The 27427-nt window shown below is 34.0% G+C and overlaps 1 protein-coding gene across 1 annotated transcript in view; it reads right to left on the bottom strand.

The window, feature by feature from the left end:
- CUNH14orf39 (chromosome unknown C14orf39 homolog) overlaps window positions 1-27427 on the bottom strand; it is a 51633-nt gene that overhangs the window by 19138 nt on the left and 5068 nt on the right. Inside the window, exons 4-12 of the mRNA XM_055303611.1 lie at window positions 24037-24126; window positions 12856-13043; window positions 12721-12763; window positions 10265-10385; window positions 8858-8949; window positions 6879-7012; window positions 6099-6175; window positions 1498-1583; window positions 1349-1407 (exon numbers count right to left, since the gene is read on the bottom strand). Of these exons, the coding sequence (XP_055159586.1) occupies window positions 1349-1407; window positions 1498-1583; window positions 6099-6175; window positions 6879-7012; window positions 8858-8949; window positions 10265-10385; window positions 12721-12763; window positions 12856-13043; window positions 24037-24126 (890 nt within the window). The remainder of the gene's footprint in view (window positions 1-1348; window positions 1408-1497; window positions 1584-6098; window positions 6176-6878; window positions 7013-8857; window positions 8950-10264; window positions 10386-12720; window positions 12764-12855; window positions 13044-24036; window positions 24127-27427) is intronic.

Raw genomic sequence — 27427 nt, 5'->3', positions numbered from 1 at the left:
AATATTTAACCACCCTTGCAACTCAGAAATAAATCCCACTTGATAGTGGTGAATGGTTCTTTTAATGTACTGCTGGATTTGGTTTGCTAGTATTTTTTGAGAATTTTTGCATCCATGTACATCAGAGATATTGGCCTGTAGTTTTCTTTTTCAGTGGAGTCTTTATCTGGTTTTGGTATCAGAGTAATGCTGGCCTCATAAAATGAATTTTGAAGTTTTCCTTCCTTTTCTATCTTTTGGAATAGTTTGAGAAAATACGTATTAACTCTCCTTTAAATGTTTGGTAAAATTTGCCTGTGAAGCCATCTGGCCCTGGACTTTTACTTGTTGGGAGATTTTTTTTTTTACTACTAATTCAACAGAATTAGCCATTATAAAAACTTCAAAATAAAAGTATGTAATCCACATGCTTCAGAAGTAATAAGTGAAAACTTTTTATATAGCTTAATATATACATAGTGGAATAACTTATTCATTACTGGATTACCAATATACGCATGTATGTATATGTACATATGAGATGTCTTATGTTACACATTACATTATATATATACATAAAGACATGAAGGAGTTTTTTCAAGGATATGATACCCTTAAAAATTTCCAACACCTAGTTGATTCTAGGATAATAAAGTCATATATACATACATATATCTGTATATCCATATCCATATATATATATATATATATATATATACACATATCCTGTGGCCTATGATTTTATTCAAAGAAAATAATCCAAGATAAAAAGATTTATGTTAAAGAATATAGTAGCATTATTCATCATAGCAAAAAAAAAACCCAACCTGAAAACAATAAAATATTTAATATTTTAAAAGAGAATGGCTAAGTATAATAATGATATAAAAATAATTCAGTATTTTGAGAGAATGGCTAAATAAATTATAGCACATCCTTACAATGGTGTATGATACAGTCATTAAAAATAAAATCTATTTAATGGTGTAGAAAAATACCCTCAACAGTATATCAAGTAGAAAGAAAAGGTTACAAAATGATATACACAGTATGTTTCAAATTTGGGGGAAGAAATAAAAAAACACATATACATAGGAAAAAAGGATGAGGATGTATACCAATATGAACGGTGTTAGTTATACCTGGATGATGGTTTATTTTGGTTTATTTGTTTATTTTGTATTTTTCTCTGTTTTCCAAGTCTTTTACAAAGAAATGGTATGTTTTATATTTAGTGAAACATGTTTTTAAAACCAGGCATGCATGGCCATTTAACCAGATATGCAAATAATCCACAGTGTATCTGAATAGTATAAAAACTGGATATAATTTGTTACTTCCACTTAGGAAAAACATAAACAGCAAATACCTGCATCTCCTTTTTCAAACCATTGACTGCAAGCTGATTGTTTCTGTGGAGTTAACAATCTAAAATACAATAAATAAAATTTTTATATTATTTGCTGAGTTGATAAATTATTTCAGAAATCAAAGCATCTTCCTACTTTTGAAAGTTACCTGAAATGCATCATATTTTGTGAATTTTTAATAGCCACAGAATTTGAGCATTTTGAATGGATATTCAGAGTAGAGTCATTAAGTACCTAAACAAAAGAAATTAAACATTAGGACTGGCTACACAGAAAACAAATCTTTTGTTTGCCATAGTGACTGAGGATCATCCAAGAATACTGTCATTCTCCTCCTCATTATTATCAATATGAACAGCAACTATATACATTAACTGAAACCACTACATACAAAATATTGTCAAATACTGGGAAACAAAGTTTAAGACTCCTACAGAATTTGATGTTTTGGACCCATATAACAACTATGCTTGGTAGTATTTCTACATTTAAGGTAAACTTAAAATTTTTATCCCGTATTTATGACTAATCAAGTCAATCTTAACGTTTTCTCAAATGATTTATGTATCTATTCTCTATAACCTCTTAAATTGAACACAAAAAAGCAAAATAGGTTAAGAGATTAAAACCTGAATTTTTAAAAAATATGTATGAAAAAGGTATTATTTAATTTTTAGCTTTAATTAAATTTTATTTAATATTAATATCTAAGCCACTGTTTTTCTAATGTTTGTATTGTCTGTTTCAAGTTATTCATTCTCTGTCAGTTACTCATTTTGAAGAGTTCTGGATTTTTCTTATTTGATTCAACATAAAAATATTTTTATTTTAATATGAACGTTTACCCCATTTATTTTTGCTATAACCACCACTGGTCTTAATTCTGTCATTTTGTTGTGCTTTTAGATCATAGGAAAAGACTTTGCCTTGTCCCTTAAAGAGTAAGTGTTATTACTGTTTTGATGTATGTTTTAAAAAACATACATTTTGTATGGGTTTCCTGGTACAGGTATTTGTACAAATTTAGTCGTCGTTTAGATTAGATGTCAATAACTAAAACTGCTGAATATTTCCATTTTTATTTGTAATAAGTACCTATGAAACAGTCCTCCAAAGTAATTACACCAAATTACATACATTCCCACTATTGCTGACTTTACTAGATATTATCAAATGTTGTAGTGTATGCAAATCGGATCCAGAATGTCATTGCTTTAATATGCATTTCTCTGCACCCCTGAGCTCAAGCACCTTCTTATGTTTCGTGACACTTTTTCTGTACACTATCTTATCTTTTGCCTATTTAAAAAATTAATTTGTAAGCATTATGTATTTCTTTACATATTATAGATTCTGCATACCAATCTCCTGTCCATTCTGTCATTGTCTTTAACTTTGTTGGTGTCTTCTGTCACATAGAAGTTTTTTATTTTGATGTAGTACATTGATCAATTTGTCTTTACTTATACCACACTGTTATAAACACTGCATTTTGATAATGTTTACAAGTGTTCTGGGATGGGGCTCCCTTGGTGGCTCAGTCAGTGAAACCACCAATTCTTGATTTTGGCTCAGGTTTTTGTGACTAAGCCCCACAGTGGGCTCTGCACTGGGAGTGAAGCCTGCTTAAGATTCTTTCTCTTCCTCTCTCTTTGCCCCTCCCCTCCCACCCTGGTTCGCTTGTTCTCTCTCCTTCCTTAAAAAAAAAACAAAAAACAAAAAAACTGGGATGATGAAAATGTCCTGGAATTAAGACAGTGATGTAAAAAAAAAAAAAAGACAGTGGTGATGTTTACACTACCTCATGAATACACTAAAAACCACTGAGATGTACATTTTAAAATGAATTTTATGATAAACAATTTGATATCTAAGAATATGAGTTTTCCTTGCAATGTTTAAAAAGATCTTTTATTCTAAATCTTTATTTAAAATCATGTATTCTGCTAATGTAGTGTCAATATGACTGACAGACTTTTCTAATGCTATCATTGCAATTCTTGGGAAAACCAAGTTTTAGTTATATTATTTTTTAATGTTACATTGCCAAATTAGTTTTGCTTATAATTTTTTGGAGTTTTTTTTTTAATTTTTTGGAGTTCTACATGTATGTTCATTCTTGAGACTGATGTATAATTTTTTTCTTTCACTACCTTTATCATTGCTACCTAATGAATTAGCCATGCATAATTTGTTGGATAGTTTCCAACTTCTTCTATACTCTAGAATTGCTTATATAAAAAAATTGACCTCAACTGGCAATTTTGCCTCTCAGAGAACATCTGACAATGTCTGGAGACATTTTCTATTGTCTTTTTTTAGGAGTGAGGTGCTACTGGCCCCTAGGAGGTCACAGGATGACCTTATAACAAAGGATTTTCTGGCCTAAAATGTCAATAGTATAACAGTTTAGAAACTCTGATTTAGTCCTTAAAGGTTTGGTAGAATGCACCTGAAAACTGATTCTGATGTGTGTGTGTGTGGGTGTGTGTGTGTTTTTAAAGATTTTATTTATTTACTCGTGAAAGACACAGAGAGAGAGGCAGAGACAAAGGCACAGGTTCTGTGTGGGGAACTCGATGCAGGACTTGATCCCAGGACCCTGGGATCATGACCTGAGCCAAAGGCAGACGCTTAACCACTGAGCCACCCAGGTGTCCCAATTCTGGTGTGTTCTGAAAGGTGTGTATGTGTGTGTGTGACAGACGAATAAGGCAGGTATGGGAGAAAAGAGGAAAACACAGATTTCAAACACACACACTGGAATATTATTCAGCCATAAAAAATAATGAAATAATGAAAATTTGCAATGGTATGAATGGAGCTAGAGAGCATTATGCTAAGTGAAATAGTCAGAAAAAGATAAATACCATATGATTTCACTCATATGTAGAATTTAAGAAACAAGACAGATGAACACTGTGGGGGAAAAAACAGGCAAAACATAAAACAGACTTTTAATTATAGAGAACAAACCAAGGGTTGCTGGAGGGGAGGTAGGAAGGGGGAATGGGTTAAATGGGTGATGGGTATTAAGGAGGGCACTTAATGTGATGAGCACTAGATGCTGTATGTAAGTGATGAATTACTAAATCCTATACCTGAAACTAATATTACACTCTATGTTTAGTAACTAGAATTTAAAAACTTGGAAGAGAAAAAAAGTATATGGCTATATTTGTATATATCCCACAGAAGCACACTCTGTCGTATTTCTGATTATTGATTTGTTTGGAACTATTTATGACATCTTATTTATTTTCTATTTGTAATGTGTTCTATTTTTTTTAAGATTTTATTTATTCACTCATGAGAGACACACACAGAGAGAGAGAGAGAGGCAGAGACACAGAGACACAGGCAGAGGGACAAGCAGGCTCCACACAGGGAGCCCGACATGGGACTCGATCCCTGGGCCCCAGGATCACACCCCCGGTCAAAGACAGTGCCAAACCGCTGAGCCACCTGGGCTGCCCTGTTCTAGCTATTCTATCCACTCTCCCATTCCTGTCTTTGGTTAGACTAAGTTTTTGTTTTATCTTTTTTCTTCTACTATTTTAAAACTTACACACTCTACTTCTCTTATGTTGGTTGCCTTTACATGTTTAATACACATACATGAATTCACATTTTTCCAAAAATATATAAGTGAATCAGTATTTATTTCTTCTACCTCCATCCCCAAACAAAAAAAAACAAAAAAACTTGGGTAAACTTTTGTTTCCTTCATTTATCTTCCCACCTTCATTCCATATTGATCTTGTGTGAAATTTAAATACCAGATTTTTATATTTTTTGTCATTAATACATATTGAGAATTAGTAAGTTTCACTAATTACTTTGGTTACCAGTACACCTCTATCTGTATATATTATTTATGAATTAATGAAAGGCAATCATATTTTCCATTGAAAATTTCCCTCTGGATTATTTTCAGGGAGAATTTTCAGATGTGCCACACCAGAAGCTAGCTTTCTGTGTGGTATGTTCCTTGTTTTCCATAAGCATCAAGAATCCCCTAAGGTACCATCTATTGCTCTAACCCAAGCTCCTATACTTAGACTGCTTCCACCTGGAGACAGTCATCCCCTTGCTGATGACTGCCCAAAGGCATAGGGGATATGAGATGAACAGGTTTTAACTAACTTCCACTGAAGTAACCCAATCAATTACCTATTCATTGTCCCCTCAGCTATACCTTCTGCAAGAATATTGTATGCAAATCCTGGGCCACAATTTCCCTCTTCAATCCAATCCTGTTTTCCTCCTTCAGAAATATGTTTTTGGTCTACCAGGAACACAGCTTGGTTTGTTTGGTTGGGGCTTTTTTTGTTGTTGGTTTTTGTTTTTTGTTTTTCTGAGAGAAAGAGTGAGAGAGAACATGCAAGGGAGGGGCCATGGCAGAAGGAGAGAAAGGCTCCACGCCCAGAGTGGTGCTGAATTCAGGGCTCAACCTCATAACCCTGAGATCATAACCTGAGCCAAATTCTAGTCAGTCAGCTCCCCAGAGCTTGGTATTGCAAAATATCTTTTGTATTTTTAAGAGTGAGAAGGTCACAGTCTATGTTCAGACCGCCATATTGACATTCTTTTTAAGATTTTTAGACTTTGAGGTTGTAGTATCATCTGAGTTAATATATTTATAACACACACACACACACAAACCCATGTTCTAAATGCAGTACATTGCCTATCTCATTTAATGCAAGCAAATATTTAATTTATACTATGAAAAAAGAAAATGCCTACCTGCATCTTGTTTTCTTTCTGTCTAAAATCAATATTGGCAAGCTTTGCCTGCTTCACAGAACTTTCTTCTTTTTTATCTAGGTTATTAAATTGTACAACTTCAAATGAATTCCAGAGACAGAATCAATATTTATGCCCAACATTCAACCTACCCTTATAATTTAAAAAATCAAGTTACATGAATATTTAAATTAAAATATAGAAATGTGAAATTCCTACATAACTTTTAATTCCTCACTATATATATACCAGTTATTACAATAAGCATGAATGTAAAATGAAAGCCAGCTTACAAAATTACATCTTTATAATAAGGAACCAAAAACAACTAGAAAAAAAAGAACAGCTAATGCAGTTAATCTACTACAATGTAGTTAATCTAATCTGTGGATCCACTGAATGAAACATGATTCAAATCTTAGTGACTAAGTCACAAATACCATTAACACAAGTCTGCTACCCACTTTAATTATACATACTGATAACACAACTTCTCAAATGAAAAATTTATTATTATTCATCCTCTTCTGACAGCTGTGCAACTAGACAAGAATACTTTATTATCTTCTGAGTGATTTTTTTTTTAGAGAAAAAACTTTGCTATAGACCGCATAACTTGTTTGCTCTCAGAAAGAATCAAACTGGTACTTTCTTGAGTCTACCAGTCTCTAGTATTGTTTGTTCTTGCCTACACCACATGGTAACAAAAATTGCTTCTATTTCTTCTTCTATGTGTTTGCAGAGAAAATTAAGCTTTTAAATAATGAACAGATACTGTACCTATAACTTCTGGTTCTGAAGAATGCATCTTCATTGGTCTGACTAATTTCTGAGATTCATACGGAAGAAATAATTGACTGTTTTGAGGGGCTTTATTCAATATAAGTATATGTTGTTCATCTTTTTCAAAAATTCTAAAAGTGAATTACATTAAATATTTAGTAAGTAGAAAATTAATATATTTTAAAGCTAGGAGAGATATTTATGTACTATAGTTTAAAATCATTTTGCAGACAGTGAAATTGAGCTCCAGAAAATTTAACAGATCTGCCCAATATTATTAAATTACTTACTGGTGTCACAACTAAAGCACACTTTTCCTGATTAAGTCCAGTGCTCTTTTCGATATACCAAACTCTTGTTTTTAAAACATAATCATTTTTAAAGAATTTCTAAACCTGTCAAAAACATTTAACGAAAACTTATCCACAAAAAGCATGCCTATATTTCATAGTACTTTAAACTTTAAAAATAATTATTCAGAAACAAATCAGCTAGCATGAATCTAGAAATCACTAAAACAATATTATAATCTAAATATGTCTTTAAAGTTTTTTACAGGAAGAATAATTTCATTGAATTTTTCCTAAATTAAAGAAATAATTTTAACTATTGATTGTTAAATAACTTAAAAATGATGTTATTTATAACAATCAAAATAGACATTGAGTAAAAAATAACTAAGTTCCTCTCAATATAGAGGGGTTTTACAATACTATAACATTGTCAATGAAGTGGAATTCTTTCTGTACATGTACTTATTTTTCTAATCGACTTCTTCACAGAATTAAAGACACATTATTATGGTTGTGAGAAGTAGAAGGGGGGAATCAAGAAAATAATAGATCCAAGGAAGTGAGATATGAGAAATTAACTAGGGAGAGGAAAGTGTTGAAAAGTCAGGACAATAGTAATGGAGCCTAAAGAGACGACTTTAAGAATTAAAAAGGGGGGATCCCTGGGTGGCGCAGTGGTTTGGCGCCTGCCTTTGGCCCGGGGCGTGATTCTGGAGACCCGGGATCGAATCCCACATCGGGCTCCCGGTGCATGGAGCCTGCTTCTCCCTCTGCCTGTGTCTCTGCCTCTCTCTCTCACTGTGTGCCTATCATAAATAAATAAAAATTAAAAATATATATATATATTTAAAAAAAAAGAATTAAAAAGGGTACAGGCAGAAAGAGAAGAGACAGAATCAGAAACAGCAACAGCAATACACCTATTTTTCTGCCACACAATAACAGACAAAATCAATCTTTTTTTTAATGCCCCCACCACTGATGTCTACTTTTTCACCATTAGGAGGAAAGACAAGGAAACATATTATTCCACAGATTCAATAGCATTTTGATTCATCTTTACTCTCTGTGGCAAAAGAACTAATCAAGCTGGTGACAGGATGATAAAAAGGTAAATACAAGACTGTTCCCACTACTGTTCCTGTTTTATTCCTACTGGTGACTCATCATGGAAAACTCAATGAAATGTACAATGACAGATTATAAAACAGCAAATGTGCTGCTACTACATTATTTCTCTACACATTATCCTTGTCCTTGCTAAGTAACAAGTGTATTTGAATGTTAGTCTATAATATTTAAAGGTAAAATCAGTATTTTTCATAAGAAATAAGCAGAAAATAGCCTGCACAAAAATGTATATAGATTCTATGTGAATATTAGTGGTTTGGGATAGAATATAGAATCAAATGTTCAGATGCAGAATAACCATTCATAAAACCCAAACCCATTTTAAAGTTTACCTAGGGGCGCCTGGGTGGCTCAGTCAGTTGAGCATCCAACTCTTGATCTCAGGTCAGGTCATGATCTCAGGGTCATGAGATCAAGCCCTGGATCCAGCTCCACACTCAGTATAGAGACTGCTTGAGATTCTCCTTCCCTTGCCTTCTGCCCCTCCCCCTGCTCATATATGCTCTTTCCCTAAATAAATAAAACCTTAAAAAAAAAAAAGTTTACCAATACCTTTCTTTCAATTCCTTTCTCTTTTCCATGTGTTTATTTTTTTCTTCCAGAGTTTCTGCAAGATTCCTAGTTTCACGAAATCTTGCAATCTGCTAAAAAATAAAATGACAAAACAAAATAATTATCTGCAAAGCATTAAGAACCATATGCTTCAACTAATGAATATGATTTCTATATAATCACAGAATTTATGCTTTTGTGGCATTAGGTATCTTTTAGTGAAAGTTGCTAAAACAGGGTCAAAATTAACAACAAATCATACTCCTTTAACTTTTCCTTACAACTCCATTAGCAAACCTAGATTCAATGAACTTCCATTTTCTTTTTTATTTTTTTTAAGATTTATTTATTCATGAGAGACACAGAGAGAGAAAGAGAGGCTGAGACACAGGCAAAGGGAGAAGCAGGCTGCATGCAGGGAGCCTGATGTGGGACTCAATCCCGGGTCTCCAGGATCACACCCTGGGCCGAAGGCAGGTGCCAAACCGCTGAGCCACTGGGAATCCCCTCCATTTTCTCTTTTAAAAAGGACAGTCAGAAGCAAAGTAGGTATCAATTTCCTATATATAGATATAGTTACCATATATTTTAAAGGAAGTAGCATCTACTTTGTTTTTATTACTAAAATGATTTGTTATTTGGAACCTTATAGCTACAAATGGTAAATATATCTTCAATAGACTTCAAAAAATTCAGAAAATTAGCTATTCAGTTTTTTTCTCAGAATTTGGAAGTGACTTTGATGAGTTCTCAATTAAAACCATTTCAATAGATGACACTAAACATGTATTCAAGAAAATACATGCACCATCAATCTTAAAGGCTAAACTAGTTCTAGCTTAGCTCTATAAAGATTATAGCCATAAATTTTCAAGATTAAATTCTCTGAACAATCCACTGTCTTGTTCTCTTTTTTAACAACATTGTTGTAAGCCCTTTTAGTGCCTTTAAATTCCTGTTCTTAAGCTGCATCTTGTTCTTTATTGATCTTTTTTCAGCTGCCAAAGAAAACTGTTCCCTAAAACTCATAACTAAATATACTCAGTACCTAAAACATATTTTGGCTCCAAAGGCAATCTAAGGTAAATAAATTATCATAAGTCTTTCTCCATGGGGTGCCTGGGTGGCTCAGCCAGTTAAGTGTCCACCTTCAGTTTAGGTCATGATCCCAGGATCCTAGGATGGAGCCTCAATCCCCACTAAGCAGGGAGCCCACTTCTCCCTCTGCTCCTCCCCATGCTCATGCTTCCTCTCTCTTTCTCTCAAATAAATAAATAAAATCTTTTTAAAAAATAAGTCTTTCTCCATACTTAGGCTCTTTAGAAACAGCTCCTCTAAGACTGCTGACTAACAGCATTATACTTCTACATTAATACATACACTAGAAACATATTTAAAAATATATACCTGGTTTAAATAATTAATTTCTATTTCCACTTCATCTACTTCTTTCTTCAATTCAGATGAACTTTTGGAAAAATTGCTGGCATGTTTAAGAATATCTTGTGTTTTACATCTCACATTAACACTTTCATGTTAAGGAATTTTGTTATGGGAGTAAATTTTACATTTATAATACATGTACCATATCAGAAATAGTTAATATTATGTAATGTTATATATATGTTCCATGTAAACAATAAGCAACAATAACAGTACCTGAAAATAGAGATAAAGCTAACATAAACATTTTGCTGACAAAGATAATTTATTGCTTACCTATGTTATATATGGAGCAAATTATATGTTATATATTGAGCAAACATTTCATCTAAAATATTTGTTAGAATTTTTTCTTTCACTTAAATAATTACAGGTGGTTTTTTTGCTTTTGTTTTTTTATCCAAGTTCATCATGTCATTTGGCATGGTTAATAATACATAATCAATTCAGATCCAAATTTAAATTCTTGTATTTCCATTATTTCTTTATTCCAAAGCCAACATTTATTTTAATCCACCTGGGGTGCCTGCATGGCTCAGTCAGTTGGGTGTCTGACTCTTGATTTTGGTTCAGGTCCTCGTCTTTGGGTCATGGGACCGAGCCCCACAGTGGGGCTCCATGTTCAGCAGGGAGTCTGCTTGAAATTTTCTCTCTCCCTTTGCCCCTCCTGTCCACAAACACGCATATGCTCTCTCTAAAATAATAAATATATCTTTAAAAAATATAAATAAATAAATAGATAGATAGATAAAATAAAAAGCCAATGAAAAATTAGTGAAAGGGAATAAAGGGAAAGGAGAGAAAATGAGTGAAAATATCAGTGAGGGTGACAAAACATGAGAGACACCTAACTCTGGGAAACGAACAAGACGTAGTGGAAAGTGAGGCAGGTGGGGGGTTGGGGTGGCTAGTTGATGGGCACTGGGGGGGGGGCACTTGGCAGGATGAGCACTGGGTGTTATGCTATATGTTGGCAAATTGAACTCCAATCTAAAAATAAATAAATAAATAAATAAATAAATAAATAAATATCCACCCAATTTCCCTTTTCTTGCTCTGTAAGGTTCATCAGTGCAGCCTGCAGGGCTTAAAAGACAGCTAGATCTTCCATCTGGTCTTTCTGCATGGACTGGATTTATACCCAATTTTAAGTAGAGAATTTCTCACCTGTTAACAGACATCTTGCATGGTTATTAACTACTACAATTTCCTAAGTTACTCTATAAACCATTAAGGAGAAATTAAAAATTAATAGAATAGTGATAGTGAACAAGAACTCCAGAGAAAACCTGTCTATTTAAGGCAGAATATTTCCTACTCTGTCTTAAAATACATAATATATATGCTAGAATGTAATGAATATCATTTTAATGCTATATTATTATAAAAAGTATACATAAAATTTTTACATAGACATTTAAATCCTAATGTTCAATTCTCCCTACCTCCATCACCTCTTCTTGTTTCTCACATAATCTTATATTTTATCCCTTCCTACATCAAACTTCCTAACCTCCTGCTATACTTCATCTATCAACCAATTTCTGTCTCTTCCCATTGAGAAATTACAACACAGATAGGCAGCAATGAACAACTAAAAACAGGGTAAACTAAAATCTAAACGTGAAGAGAACAAAGAGCTAAGGAGTTAAAAGGATAATTTACGATAAAGCAAGGTAGAATGCAGGGATAAAAAAGTCTTAGTACAAACAGTGGAGTTATAATCTGATAGGAAAGCATATGAAGGATTGTAGAGGTTGGAAGAGGATTAAAGTTCTAAGTTCATCATCAGGGAAAATCTCCTGGACAAACAGATGAGACTTAGACCAATTAAAAATTACTTAATCATCTAAGACAATGCCACTGTATTAGAATTATTTGTTTACATGTCTGTCTCCCCTACTAAAATGTGAGCCCTTTGCAAGAAAGTTCTGTATCTTTTTGAGAATTGCCTGGTACAATATCCAATGAATTACTATAGGTGAGTAGATAATTGTGACTCACCTTATCACCTTCCATCCTAACAAATAATAATTCAACTGATTTAACTGGAATTCTTTCTTTGATAAGTCAGACCAAGATGACTTTTTCATTGTTTTTTTTGCTAAGATACAACACTTAGATACATATACCACTTTATGCTCATTAGAATTGCTTGCTTCTGATCACATGCACATGTATGAAAACTAACCTCAAATGACCTTCAAAGTAACGTGTAAGTTTTTTTAATTAAACAAAAAACTCGCAAATTGAACTCCAATAAATATATAAATATATATATATATATATATTATATATATATATATATAATATTAAAAACTCCAAATCCATTTGATTCTTACAAGGGAAATACAATAACAATTAAAATACAGAAATAATATTATCTAACAAAATTATAGGTAGAAATACTTTGTGGATACATATGTAATGTCCATTTAGTAAGTGATGGAAAAGGAGCAGGCACTGAAAAACAAAATCATACTTTAGTCTGATTCATTATTTTTTCATTACGAAGATATCATTATTTAAACAATATATAACAAAAATGTTAATACCTAGAAATTCCATAAAGATAGTTTCATTCATTTTTAGTTGTTCAGTACAAGCCAACACTCTATTTTGAATTTCTTCATATTCTCTTTTCTTCTTATAATATTCATGTGAAAGGGGTGTTTCTGAGTATTTTAATTGATATTGCTTCAAAACATCTTTATACTGACATATATAACCATGGTACATTTTTCTGTTAAAATTAAAAGAAATAATGTCAATATAACAAGAATATATCTAAAAACTTTCTAAGTATCACCTGTTAAAGTATAGTAAGTTAAGCATAAAAGGCAAGCCAAATACCAACTTATCCCTATTCCCTCAATACTGTCTGCCCTTGGGCAGCCCTGGTGGCTCAGCGGTTTAGCGCTTCAGCCCATGGCCTGATCCTGGAGACCCGGAATCGAGTCCCATGTCAGGCTCCCTGCATGGAACCTGCTTCTCCCTCTGCCTGTGTCTCTGCCTCTCTCTCTCTCTTTCTCTCTCTGTGTCTCTCATGAATAAATAAAATCTTTAAAAAAAAATACTGTCTGCCCTTCAAATTTTCCTAAACTCTATCACATTTTTCAACTGTCTAGTCTTTCTCTTCACTACCTAAGTGATTCATTCCTTAATCCTCTTCAATTTAACTTTTACTCTCACCATTCCAAAGAAACTACCCTTCCCAAGATCACCAGTGATCTAATTGTCTAATTCAGTGATCTTTTTATTTCTCATCCTAATTGACATTGCAGAACCTACATTTTTTAAGTTTTTATTTAGATTCCAGTTAGTTAACATACAGTGTAATACTAGTTTCAGATATAAAATATAATTATTCCATTCATCACCCAGCCTCACAACAAGTGGACTCCTTAATTCCCGTCACCTATTTAACCCATCCTTCCACCTACCTCTCCTCTGGTAGTCATCAGTTTGTTTTCTATAGTTAAGAGTCTGTTTCTCAGTTTGACTCCCTCTCTCTTTTTCCCCCCTTTGTTATTTGTTTCTTAAATTCCAGATATATGTGAAATTATATGGTATTTGTCTTTCTGGGTTTTTTTTTGTCTTTTTTTTGTTTTTGTTTTTTTTTGCTTAACATAATATTCTCTAGCTCCATCCATGTCATTGCAAGTGGCAAGATTTCATTCTTTTTATGTCTGAGTAATATTCCATTGTATATAGGTACTATATATTCTTTATCCATTTATCAGTTGATGGATACTTGAGCTGTTTCCATAATTTGGTTATTATAGATGATACTACTATAAACATTGGGGTGCATGTGTCCCTTTGAATTACTATTTTTTCATTCTTTGGGCAAATACTTAGTAGTGCAATTGCTGGATCATAGAGGAGTTCTATTTCTAACTTTTTGAGGAACCTCCATACTGTTTTCCAGAGTAGCAGCACAATCTAGCATTTCTACCAATAGCGCAGGAGAGTTTCCCTTTCTCCACACCCTTCCCAACACATGGTTGTTTCCTGTGTTGCTGATACTTGGAACTTTATCAAAATAAAAAGCTTTTGTACAGCAAAGGAAACAGTAAACTAAAAGGCAACCTATGGAATGGGAGAAGATATTTGCAAATGACGTATCTGATAAAGGGTTAATATAATAATATATAAAGAACTTATAAAAGTCAACATCCAAAAATGAATAATTCAATTAAAAATAGGCAGAACACATGAATAGACATTTTTCCAAAGAAGATATACAGAGAGCCAACAGATACATGAAAAGATGTTCAACATTACTCATCATCAGGGAAACACAAATTAGAACTACAATGAGAACATGGTTCTTCCAATGACTTCCTGATCTTTATCCTCCTGGAGTTTTCAGTTTCTACTCTCCTAAGTTCAGCTATCTCTATAACTATGCCTTTTAAGTCTTCAATTCTCTAAGCTGGCATTTTAACAGAAGATCATGTTTTATGTATTAGAACTCTGGGTTCATAATCATTATTACACACTCCATTAATTATTTTATGAAGAAAATTACAGCAGTTTGGAGGCACTCCTCCAGTCCAACTCACGTAGAGATAGGTGGTCACCTATTTGGGCACAAGTCTTGAGTGGGAGAGTTAATTCTTGCAAAAGGATATTAATTCTTCCATCTCATTTTTTTGCTAATCCTAACCTACGGGCCAAATCTAACCTGCCACCTGTTTTTGTATGGCCCGTGAGCTAAAAATAATCTTTGAATTTTAAAATTATTGAAAAAGTCATCATAATATTTCATGACACATCAAAATTATATGAAATTCAAGCTATAATATCCACAAATAAAAGTTTTATTAGAACACATTCATTTACATATTGTCTAAAGTTGTCCTTGCATTACAACAGCGGGTTAAGTATCAACAGAGACTATATAACAAGTAGCCTAAAATATTTACTATCTGGCCTTTTATTTTAAAAATAAGTTTGCCAATCCTAATCTACAACAATGAGAACGTTCAATCCAGGTTCATTATAGCAAATATATTATTAGATCCTTTTTACTCAATTTTTGTCAAATACTTAGTTTTAAGAACTATTCATTGAAAATTTTCTAAAAATATATATAGTCCTTATGCTCCTAATAATTCTATAAGTTTTCTAAATCAAGACATACTATATGGGGGAAATTTATTTAAAGATACTAAAATGATGATCTCATCTTAGTAGATGAGAAAACAAGAATAGTTTTCATAAATGCTTGTATACTGAGGGAAAAAAATAAGGATAACAACATTGTACTGGTCAGCAGATCTGAATCTTCTGAATGTTTTGATTTCTTAATATATGAAAAACTTTTAACTTAATAACTCTGTCTCCTTTTCAAAATAAAGCAGTTGAGCCCAAAACAAACTCCTATTCCTCTAAATGCGTATTTGCTAATTAATCCCTTACTTCTTGGGGAATTGGTCCAGGGAAGAAGGAAATACCTATTAGAAAACTGAGTCTGAGTCACCAGTTTCTATATTCATGCCCACTCTTCTTATACGCTCCATACAGGGACTTTAGCAGACACCAGCAGAGCCAAGTCATGATTCAAGAAGAACCGTGACTATCTCATCTGTTGCCAACAATACTAGTCTTCATGAATGTCTAGAATGGAAGATTAGGGGAAACAAGAAGAAAATTACAGCAGTTTGGAGGCACTCCTCCAGTCCAACTCAGGTAGAGATAGGTCGTCACCTATTTGGGCACAAGTCTTGAGTGGGACTTTCAAATTATTGAAAAAGTCATCATAATATTTCATGACACATCAAAATTATATGAAATTCATTACTATTACTTTAGTCCCTACCTTCTCTTAAGACTCATTTTTAAATATAAAGGGCATTGTAGTCTAGATTTTGCATGTTTGTTTTTAATTAAAATACAAAAAATTGGAGTGATGTCAGCAAAATGACAGAATAAAATATCCCTCATGTACTGCACATCAAAAATAATAATTTAACATCCATCCATGGACAAAAGTGGGGGGGGGAGCTTTTGGATCCAGATAGAAGACTGAAGCCCTAGTGTAGTCCAACACTAAGTAGAGTCATTTTGAGAAAGCAGGCTCACATCCTGGTGGCTAACTCACTGACTGTGGTCCTGGCTACAGACCTGGAAATAGTTTAATACTCCCTGAGAACTTAGCTACAGCCCCATTTGGTTCTGGGTCTGTTACTAGCACCATTCACCAAAGGACCTAGAACAAGTCATGCCTATCCATGTGTCAGTTAATAGGCATACATACTCTGGTCTAGCTATAGATCCTGAAGTGACCCATGAACCAGCTCCAGTCCCTGTGGCTGCAATCTGGGAGCCCCTGGAGGTTAGCCTGCCAAACTCATTCAGACCATAGATTCAGAAATGGCCCTGTAACTGGGCTCCAGCCCAATCCAGCCACAGTCACCAAAGAATCCTGCTGGCACAGAGACCCAGCAGGAGACACTCCTATCTGTGCCGCTGAAGATCCTGAAAGCACCTTATACTTGGTTCTAACCCCCTCAGAGCCACAGTTTGCCAGCAGTACTGAGAAACTAGTTCCCAGTGGGAGACACTCCTATCTGCACCCTAATAGATTCTAAAGAACCATATACTTGGGTATACTCCAGGTCCCTCATAGCTAAAAGCCACCAGCAGAACTGCCAGCCTTAGAACCCAGAAATAGGTACTCCTATATGTACCCCTGGAGATCCTAAAAGGGCCCTATACTTGGCTCCAGTCCCCCAAATACAGTTAGGGAATACTCCAGCCTACCCAGGGAACTGGTGGCAGGCATGCCCATCTGTGCCTTCAGAACCAGGACTACCGACCTCAGTCTTCGTTGTAGAACCTGAAACATCTCTGAGGCCCAGTTCTAGCCCCTCCTGGCCACAGTCTAGAGCCAGTTCTGACCACCCGCAGATCCATCCAGTGATCAGGCAAGAGCTCTACCAGGTTCTTAGTGGGAGCCATATGAGTCCTGCTGACTGGGGATCAACTGTAGAACCTGAAGCAGACCTTTGTCCCAAGTGCTATCCAACTTAATGAAGTACTGGAAGCAGTTACACTCACCCAGGGACCAGGAAGGATCATACCTGCCTGAGTCCCTCATAATAAGCACACCAACCATGGATCCCAATGTAGACAAAGTGACTGCCTCAAAACCAACTCTAACTCAGCATGACTGCAAGTCTAGAGATAATCCCATCAGTCTAAGAAACCAACAGGAAAAGGTCTTTACCTGCCAAAACCAATCTGTAAAGACCGAAAGAGGTTTTTGTTCATTCAAGTATAAAGACACTAATGCAAAGCTACACAGATCACAAAATACCATGAAAATATGAAACCACTCAGGAAAGTAATAAAGCTTTAGTAACTAACCCCAAAGGAATAGAGATCTACTATTTACCTTCCAAAGAACTCAAATAATCATTTTTCAAGAAAGAGAGATAAGGACATCTCCAGACAGACAAAAGCTCAGAGAATTCATTACCACTTGAGCTGCCTTACAGGAAATTTTTAAAGGAATTTTTCAAGTTGAAATGACAAAGGCCACATGAAAACATATAAAAGTATAAAATTCACTGGTAAAAGTGAACATATAGTCAAACTCAGAATACTATACTACTGTATTAATGACTTGCAAATCACTTTTATCTCTAGTATATAAGCTAAAAAACAATAATATTAAAAAATAGATATAGTTACAATAATTTGTTAATGGATACACAGTATAAAAGATATAAAGTGGGGCGCCTGGCTGGTTCAGTGAGTGGAGTGTCTGACTCTTGATCTTCGGATCCTGAGTTTGAGCCCCATGTTGGAGGTAGAGATTACCTTTAAAAATGTATTAAACAATAAAAAGAACTTTTTTAATTAATTAATTAATTAATTAACCACCTATATAACCCCTATTCTTTAAAAAAATAAAGATGTAAGTAGTATAAAATTTGGGGAGGGGAAGTGAAAGTGTAGAGTCTTTATATGCATTGAAGGTAAGTTGTATCAGCTTAAAATAGTGTTACATTTGTAAATGTTTTATGTTAGCATCATAGTAACCACAGAGAACAAACCTATAGTAGATACACAAAAGATAAAGAGAAAGGAATTAAAGCATGCCACTATGAAAAACAAATCACAAAGGAAGATAACAAGGAAGGAAGACAGAAACCATTTTAAAAACTTAGAAAACTATTAACTAAATAGCAATAATAATTATTTATCAATAATTACTTTAGGGGTACCTAGGTGGCTCAGCTGGTTGAGTGCCCAACTCTTGATTTCAGCTCAGGTTATGATCTCAGGTTATGTGGGATCAAGCCCCACATCAGGCTCCATGCTCAGCATGGAGTCTACTTGAGATTCTCTCCCTCTCCCTTTGCCCCTCCCTCTGCCCCAAAGTCTCACACTCTCACACTCTCTCTCTCAAATAATACATCTTCTAAAAAATGATTACTTTAAACATAAACAGACTAAATTCAAAAGGTACAGAGCTTAATGGATTTAAAAAACAAGATCGAAGGTGCCTGGGTGACTGAGTTGGTTTAGCCTCTGCCTTGGCTCAGGTCATGATCCCAGCATCCTGGGATCAAGCTCCACATTGGGCTCTCTGCTCAGCAGGAAGCCTGCTTCTCCCTCTCCTTCTGCCTGCTGCTCCCCCTGCTTGTGTTCTTTCTCTGTGTGTGTCAAATAAATTTTAAAAATAAAAGAAATAAAATAAAATATTAAAAATAAATAAATTTTTTTAAAAATAAAATAAAAAACAAGATCTAACAATATGCCATCTATGAGAAATTCACTTTAGCTTTAAGGACACACAAAGGCTGAAAGTGAAGGAATGGAAAAAGATATTTCATGCAAATGACAACCAAAGGAGAGAAAAAGTGGTTATACTTATGCCAGATAAAAGAGACATTAGTCAAAATCAATCATAAGACAAAGAAAATCTCTATAAAATGATAAAAGATCATTCACCAGTAAGATATAATAATTGAAAATATATGCACAACCCAACACTAAAGCACTTGAATATTTAAAACAAATATTAACATAACATAACATTAACATAACTGAAGATAAGAACAATAATGGTCAAGGACTTCAATACCCCATTTCAATACTGAGAAGATCATCCAGACAGAGTAAGGAAACAGTATATCTGAATAACAACACTATAGACAAAATAGACCTAACAATCACATACAAAACATTCAATCTAACATTCCATCTAACAACACCAGAACATATATTCCTCTTAAGCACACATGGGATATTCTCTAGGAGAGATCATATCTTGGGTTACAAAGCCACCTTAATAAACTTAAGGAGACTGAAATAATATCAAGTATCTTTTCTGACCATAATGATATAGGACTAGAAATCAACAGAAGGAAAATGAAAAATTCACAAATATGTGGAAATTAATCAAGACACTCCCAATCAGTGCTGGGTCAAAGAAGAAATCAAAAGTATCTTGAGACAAACGAAAATGAAAATGCAATACATCAGAACCTAGGGGATGCAGCAAAAGTTGGTCTAAAAAGGAAACTTATAGCAATAAATGCTTACATTAAAAAAAAAAAGAAAGACCTGGGATGCCTGGGTGGCTCAGTGGTTGAATGTCTACCTTTGGCTCAGAGCGTGATCCCAGGTCCTGGGATCGAGCCCCACACATCAGGCTCCCTGAAGAAAGCCTGCTTCTCCCTCTGCCTATGTTTCTGCCTCTCTCTGTGTGTCTCTCATGAATAAATGAATAAAATCTTAAAAAAGAAAAAAGAAAAGAAAAAAGAAAGACCTCAAATAAACAAACTAACTTTATATCTCAAGGAATTAGAAAAGGAAGAACAATCTAAGCCTGAAGATGGCAGAAGGAAAGAAGTAACACAGATTAGAGCAGAAATAAATAAAATAGGGAAGAGGAAGACAACAGAAAAAAAATCAGTGATAGAAAGAGTTGGGTTTTTGAAAAGATTAACACATTTGCAAACCCTTAGCTAGACTAACCAAGAAAAAAGAGAGAGGGACTCAAATAAGCAAAATTATAAATGAAAGAGGAAATATTACACCATAGAAATACAAAGAATTATATAACCAACACCACAGAAATACAAAGGATCATAAGAGACTTCTCAAACTCTTCCAAAAAGTTGAAGAGGAGGCAACACCCTCCAATTCATTTTATGAAGCCAGCATTACATTGATACCAAAGCCAAATGAGAACACCACAAGAAAAGAAAAATACAGGCCAATATTCCTGAGGAATATAGACGAAAAAATTCTCAACAAAATACTAGCAAACCAAACTCAACAGCACATTAAAAGGATCATACACAATGACAAAGTGGGATTTATCCATTGGTTACAAGAATGGTTCATCAACATACACAAGTCAATAAACATGATATTCCACGTTAATAGAATAAAGGATAAACTCATATGATCCACTCAATAGATACAGAAAAAGCATCTGGCAAAACTCAACACCCTTTCATGATAAAAACTCTCAACAAATTGGGAACAGAAGGAACATACCTCAACATAATAAAGGCCATGTATGACAATTCCATAATTAACATCACAGTCAATTCTGAAGAACTAAACGCTTTTCCTCCAAAAACACCAATAAGACGAGGGTGCCACTCCCACCACTTCTAATCAAATAGGAGTGCAGTACTGGAAATCTTAACTACAGCAATTAGTCAAGAAAAAGAAAAAAAGTCATCCAAGTAGGAAAGGAAGGAGTAAAATGGTCTCTGTTTGCAAAATGACATGATCTTACACATAAAAAAAACTCCACCCAAAAACTGTTAGAACTAATCAACAAATTCAGTAAAATTTCACATTAAAAAATCAACATACAAAAATCACTATACACTAACAATGAACTATCTGAAAGAAAATAAAACAGTTCCATTTCTAATAGCATCAAAAATAATAAAATACTTAGTAAATTAAATCCAGGAGGTGAAAGATCTGTTCACTAAAAACTGTAAGACATTGATTGAAGAAACTGAAGAAGACACAAATAAATGAAAGATATTCTGTGTTCATGGATCAGTATATAATAAACTCATACAAGTTAATAGCAAAAGGCTAATAATTCATATTTAAAATGGGCAGAGGATCTGAACATTTTTCCACAGACATACAAATGATCAAAAAGTTCATGAAAAGATGATCAACATCACTAACCATCAGAGAAATGCAAATCAAAACCACAATGAGATGTCACCTTACACCTGTCAGAATGACTAGTAACAAAAAGACAAGATATAATAATTATTGGTAAGGATGTGGAAAAAAAAGAATCCGTGTGCACTTATTGGTGGCAATGTACATTGGTGCAACCCTATAGAAAATAGTATGGAGATTCCTCAAAAAATTAAAAATGATCCCAAAATACTCTTATGATCCAGTAATTCTACTACTAGGTATTCATCCAAAAAAATAAAACTAATTCAAAAATATATATGCACCCGTACATTTACAGTTGAATTGTTTAACAATAGCCAAGATAAGATATGCAAGCAACCCAAGTGTCCATCAATAGATGAATGGATAAAGAAGTGATATATATATATATATATATATACACACACACACACACACACACATATACACACATATACTATAGATAATATATATATGAAATGGAACATTACTCAGCCACAAAAAGAATAAGGTCTTGTTATTTGCAACAACATAGATGAACCTAAAGGGTACTAATGTGAGTGGAATAAGTCACGAAGAGAAAGGAAAATACATTATTTCACTTACATGTGAAATCTAAAAACAAACAAAACAAAAAGCCAGACTCTTAAATACAGAAAAAAAAAAAAACTAGTGGTTGCCAGGATAGGGGCAGCAGGGGAGGTGGAATACATGAAAGAGATTAAGAGGTTTAAACTTCCAGTCATAAAATAAATGAGAAGGTACCTGGGTGGCTCAGTGAGGTGAGTGTCCAACTCTTGGTTTTGGCTCAGGTCATGATCTCTGGGGTTATGGGATCCCAAGCCCTACATCAACCTCCACACTTAGCAGGAAATCTGCTTGAAATTCTCTCTCCCCCTCTCACTTTGCCCCTCTCCCTGCTTGTGAGTGCTCTCTAAGCTAAATAAAGAAATCTTTTAAAAATATTGTCAAATCATTAAGTTGTATACCAGAAAATAGTATAACATTGTACATCAATTATTCTTCAGTAATAATTTTTTTTAATGTGTATATAGGGACACCTGGGCTGGGTCAGTCAGGAGAACATGTGACTCAATTTCACAATCATGAGTTCAAGCCTCACACTGGGCACTGAGTTTCAACCCTTTAAAAAATAATAATAATAAAATGAATCTTATGCATGCAATGGAATATTATCCAGTCATAAAACAGAACTGCTCCCATCTTCAACACCATGGATGGACCTTGAGAGTACTAAGCTGAGTAAGAGAAAAACAAATATGGTATGATCCTACTCATATGTAAAATTTTTAAAAAGCCAAATCATAGAAACAAAGAGTAGAATGGTGGCTGCCAGGGGCCAGGAGTAGAGGAAATAGGGAGGTGTTGCTCAAAGGATGCAAACTTCCAGTTATAAGGTGAATTAAGTTCTGGGGATTTAATATACGACATGGTAAATATAACAATACTGTATTATATATTTAAAAATTACTAAGAGTAAATCTTAAATGTTCTTACTACAAAAAAAAATAGTACTTATACAAGGTGACAGATGTGCTACCTTCCTAACCTTATTGTGACAGATAGTTTAAATTATATACATGTATCAAACCATCATGTTTGTACCTCTCAAACTTAAACAATGTTATGTCAGTTATATTTCAATAAAGCTGGGAGGAAAGGTAGTAAAAAATAAAAATAAAGTATAAAAAGATAACAAAAATATAAAAAGTATTAAAAAATCAGGGCACCTGTGTAGCTCAGTTGGTTAAGCATCTGCCTTTGGCTCAGGTCATGATCCCAGGACTGGATCCCACATGGGGCTTCCCGCTCAGCAGGGAGTCTGCTTATCCCTCTGTCCCTCATCCTGCTTGTGCTCTCTCTCTCTCTCACTCTCTCTTATATATATATGAGTGTGTATGTATTGGACAAGAGCATATATATATACAAAATCATGCTCTTGTCCAATTATATTAAAAATGAAAACACTTAAATTTTTAAATTAAGTGAAATTATAATGCTATATAATGTGTTCAAAGTCTCTCACCTTGTTCCATTATATTCACTAATTATATTTAGTCCTCAAAATGAGGTTATTTTATACATTAATAAAATAAACCTATACAACAGGTCTCTACATTAGAATATAACACCCCACTACATAAGCTTTCTGAAAAAAAGAAGTTTCATATAGAATCCCCTTCAAAAGTCAATACTCCAAATTTTTCATAAGCTAATTCTATAGCTAACTATTCCCCAGATGTTTACCTCTAACAATTCAATTATAAAAACCATTAATCAAAGCACTCTTCTATAATAATTGCTACTGATAAATTGTTTTTTTCTAAGGACATATCTAAACATATTCAGAGTTTGGTAGAACTTTATAACAAATAAGTAGGCCTCCAATGGCACCCAAAGAGTCCAAAGCACTGTGTTTACTTAAAAACAAAAACAAAAAGAACCTCTCCTAATATACAAAGTTTCTGCATTTTTTAAGCAACATTTTTAATAAGCATATCCTATCAGTACTAAATTATAGAACTGATAACTTAATATATGTATTGTACTTGTCTTTTTCAATAGTTTCTTGATAAACAGTAAATTGGTCCTGCATATAGTCTTCATGCTTATGAAAAACATCACATGTTGGCTTCCAGCTATGGAAAAAAAAATAATGTAATTAGAATCTCAGAATGATAAGTTGTAAGAGATAATAAAAATGAATTTAACCATTTAAAAATAAATGAATCTTTCTCTTCCTAAAGAAAATAAGCTTATATCAAAAAAATATTCCTACCCCCCATCACCACCACTACCATCATTCAGGCAATCATAATACACTCAAGGAAAAATATCCATTAATTTTTACATAAAACCCATTGTGGAACCATGACTAAGGCAGGAGCAAATGTTACATGGCTGGACTGTGTATTGCTCCAGCATTTCTAGAAGATACTGTGCAATACTCCACCATCGGGCTTCTCTTCTCATCATACTTCTAAGATCTTGGCTAAGAAATTCTTTTGGAGTTAAGGATTCAAAGAACAGGGGCTAAAGAGAGGCTTTTTTTTTCTTTTGAAACTTAGAAAGTCAGGTTGCTATACCCTCCTGAACTAGAAAGACAGAAACTAGACCAAAATAATTTATAAAAGCAGAGGCTAAGAATAAAATGAATAGCTATCTTATATATTTTTTGTCTTATTACAAGACTTAAAAAATGTTACCAATATGGAAAAATCTAAAATTTGCATACACCATGTCAGCTTCCATTCTAAGTGTTGTTCAACTAGTTTCTCTCTTTTTTCTAATGTCTTAATATTCTTTTCAGATTCAAAACAATCACATGCCCACTCTGGAAGCACAGAAAAGTATATGTAAGAAAATAACCATTATCCATTATTCTCAACACTGAATAATAACTACTATCATTTTTTAAATTATTTCCAACTTTATTATAAAGTACATATTTATTATCTTTTTTAAAAGACTTATTTATATCTTTGAGAGAGAGAGAATAGTGGGGAAAGGGGCAAAGGGAGAGTCTCAAGCAGACTCTCCGTTGAGTGTGGAGTCCTATGCAGGGCTGGATCTCACCACCCTATCACAAGCTGAGCCAAAACCAACAGTCAGAGGCTTAACTGACTGTGCCACTCAGGCATCCCTATATTTAACATATTTGAGATGATATTCATATATATAACAACGCATGCTCCTTTATCACCCTTTAAATTATACACATTTTCCTTGTCACTAAGAATTCACTGTTAATACATCATGTTCCATAATTTTTCTAACTATTCCCACTTTGTTGGCCATTTTTGCTTTATCTGTCTTTCTATTATAAATAGAACTTTTACTTACATGTTTGTCTGAATTTCCAATCATTTCCTTAGAAAACATTCCCCAAAATGGAATAAGGTCAAAGGTTATACATTACACATATTCTGAGTATTTTAAAAATTCCATAAGAAATACATGTTCCTTAAAAAGGTATTTCCTGTAAGCATTTTGACATACATATTCCTAGATTATTTCTACTATATATATACAATTACTTAATTGAGCTCATACTATGAATGCTGTTTTATTGCTTTGCTTACTTCGTAATATACATCTTTCCATATTAATAGAAAGTTAACATCTTTCCATATCAGTAAATATACACTTATAATTTAATTGGCTACCTACTGTTAATTCATATGCATATACCAAAATTCATTTAACCCATCACCTAATGTTGAACATTAGATCTTTCCAATGTTTTCCCATCATAAAAAAAGGTTGAAATAGGGATGCCTGTGTGGCTCAGTGATTGAGCATCTGCCTTTGGCTCAGGGCGTGATCCAGAGTCCTGGGATCAAGTCCTGCATCAAGCTCCCCATGGGGAGGCTGCTTCTCCCTCTGCCTATGTCTCTGCCTCTCTCAGTTCTCTCATGAGTAAATAAATAAAATATTTAAAAAGAAAAGTTTGAAAAAAAGAAAAAAAAGAAAAGTTTGAAATAAACACCTTATTGTACAGTATTGTGCCTAATTATTTCCTGATGAAAAATTCTCAGAGATGGAAACTTTTAATCAAAAGTCAGGCTTATTTTAAAGCTTTTTAAAAATACACTGATGGGTCATCTAAAAGGTTTATACCAGTGTACATTACTATAGTGTACAAGAGAAGTGATTTTCTTATTCCCTGGTCAACACAGGATATTGTGTTTCTTTAAATTTCTGCAAAACTTAAAGGCAAAAAAAATAGCATTTCATTGTTGCTTTAATTTGGATGTCTGACTAATAGTAAGATTGCGCATTTGTTCACATATTTATTAGACATGTTTCTTCTTCTTGGTATTTACTTATTTTCCACAAGTACTTTATATTTTTAAAAATTAGCACTTACTTGATACTTTTCCTACCCTATCCTTTTGCCTTTTGTATCATTTGAAGGCATTTCTCTTTTTAATTTGTGTGTAATCATATTTATCCATTGTTTCCTTTTATTTTCTACTTTTTTTAAAAAAGGTTTTATTTATTTATTCACGATAGACATACAGAGAGAGAGAGGCAGAGACACAGGCAGAGGGAGAAGCAGGCTCCATGCAGGGAGCCCAACGCAGGACTCAATCCCAGGACTTCAGGATCACGCCCTGGGCCAAAGGCAGGCGCTAAACCACTGAGCCACCCAGGGATCTTCCTATTTTCTACTTTTGATGTTACACTTACAAAGGCCTTCTACTCTCCGAGATTATACAGTCACTTATATTTCTTCTAGTACTTTTATGAATTCATATTCCACATTTAAATCTCTTAACCAGTATGCTGAAATCATGAATTAGAGGTATATCATGGTATTAAAATCCTACTAATTGTCCTCAGAACCGGGTAGCCCTGGTGGTGCAGTGGTTTAGCGCTGCCTGCAGCCCAGGGCGTGATCCTGGAGACCCTGGATCGAGTCCCACGTCAGGCTCTATGTATGATGCCTGTTTCTACCTCTGCCTCTCTCTGTCTCTATGAATAAATAAATAAAATCTTTTTTAAAAAATTGTCCTCAGAACCCAGCAGAGATTAAACATATGAAGTACATTACATCTTGGACACAGCAGGTTCTAAAAGGAAACTACTTTTCCCACAACCACTGCAGCTAGTTGAAGGAAACCACTGGTAAAATGTCCTACAAAAAAGCTTAAATCAAAATAAAAGAGAAAGTTCAACAATATGTTTTGTTGATCAGATTGGCAAATAATTTAAACATAATTCCAGGGGATCCCTGGGTGGCTCAGCGGTTTGGCACCTGCCTTCAGCCCAGGGTGTGATCCTGGAGTCCTGGGATCAAGTCCCATGTCAGGCTCCCTGCATGGAGCCTGCTTCTCCCTCTGCCTGTATCTCTGCCTCTGTGTGTGTGTGTGTGTCTCTCATGAATAAATAAATAAAATCTTTAAAAAATTAAAAAAATTAAAAAATAAACATAAT

This window comes from Nyctereutes procyonoides, unplaced genomic scaffold (assembly GCF_905146905.1).
Source record: "Nyctereutes procyonoides isolate TBG_1078 unplaced genomic scaffold, NYPRO_anot_genome, whole genome shotgun sequence".
In the NCBI taxonomy this organism is placed as follows: Eukaryota; Metazoa; Chordata; class Mammalia; order Carnivora; family Canidae; genus Nyctereutes; species Nyctereutes procyonoides.
This window is presented reverse-complemented; position numbering and strand designations above follow the sequence as displayed.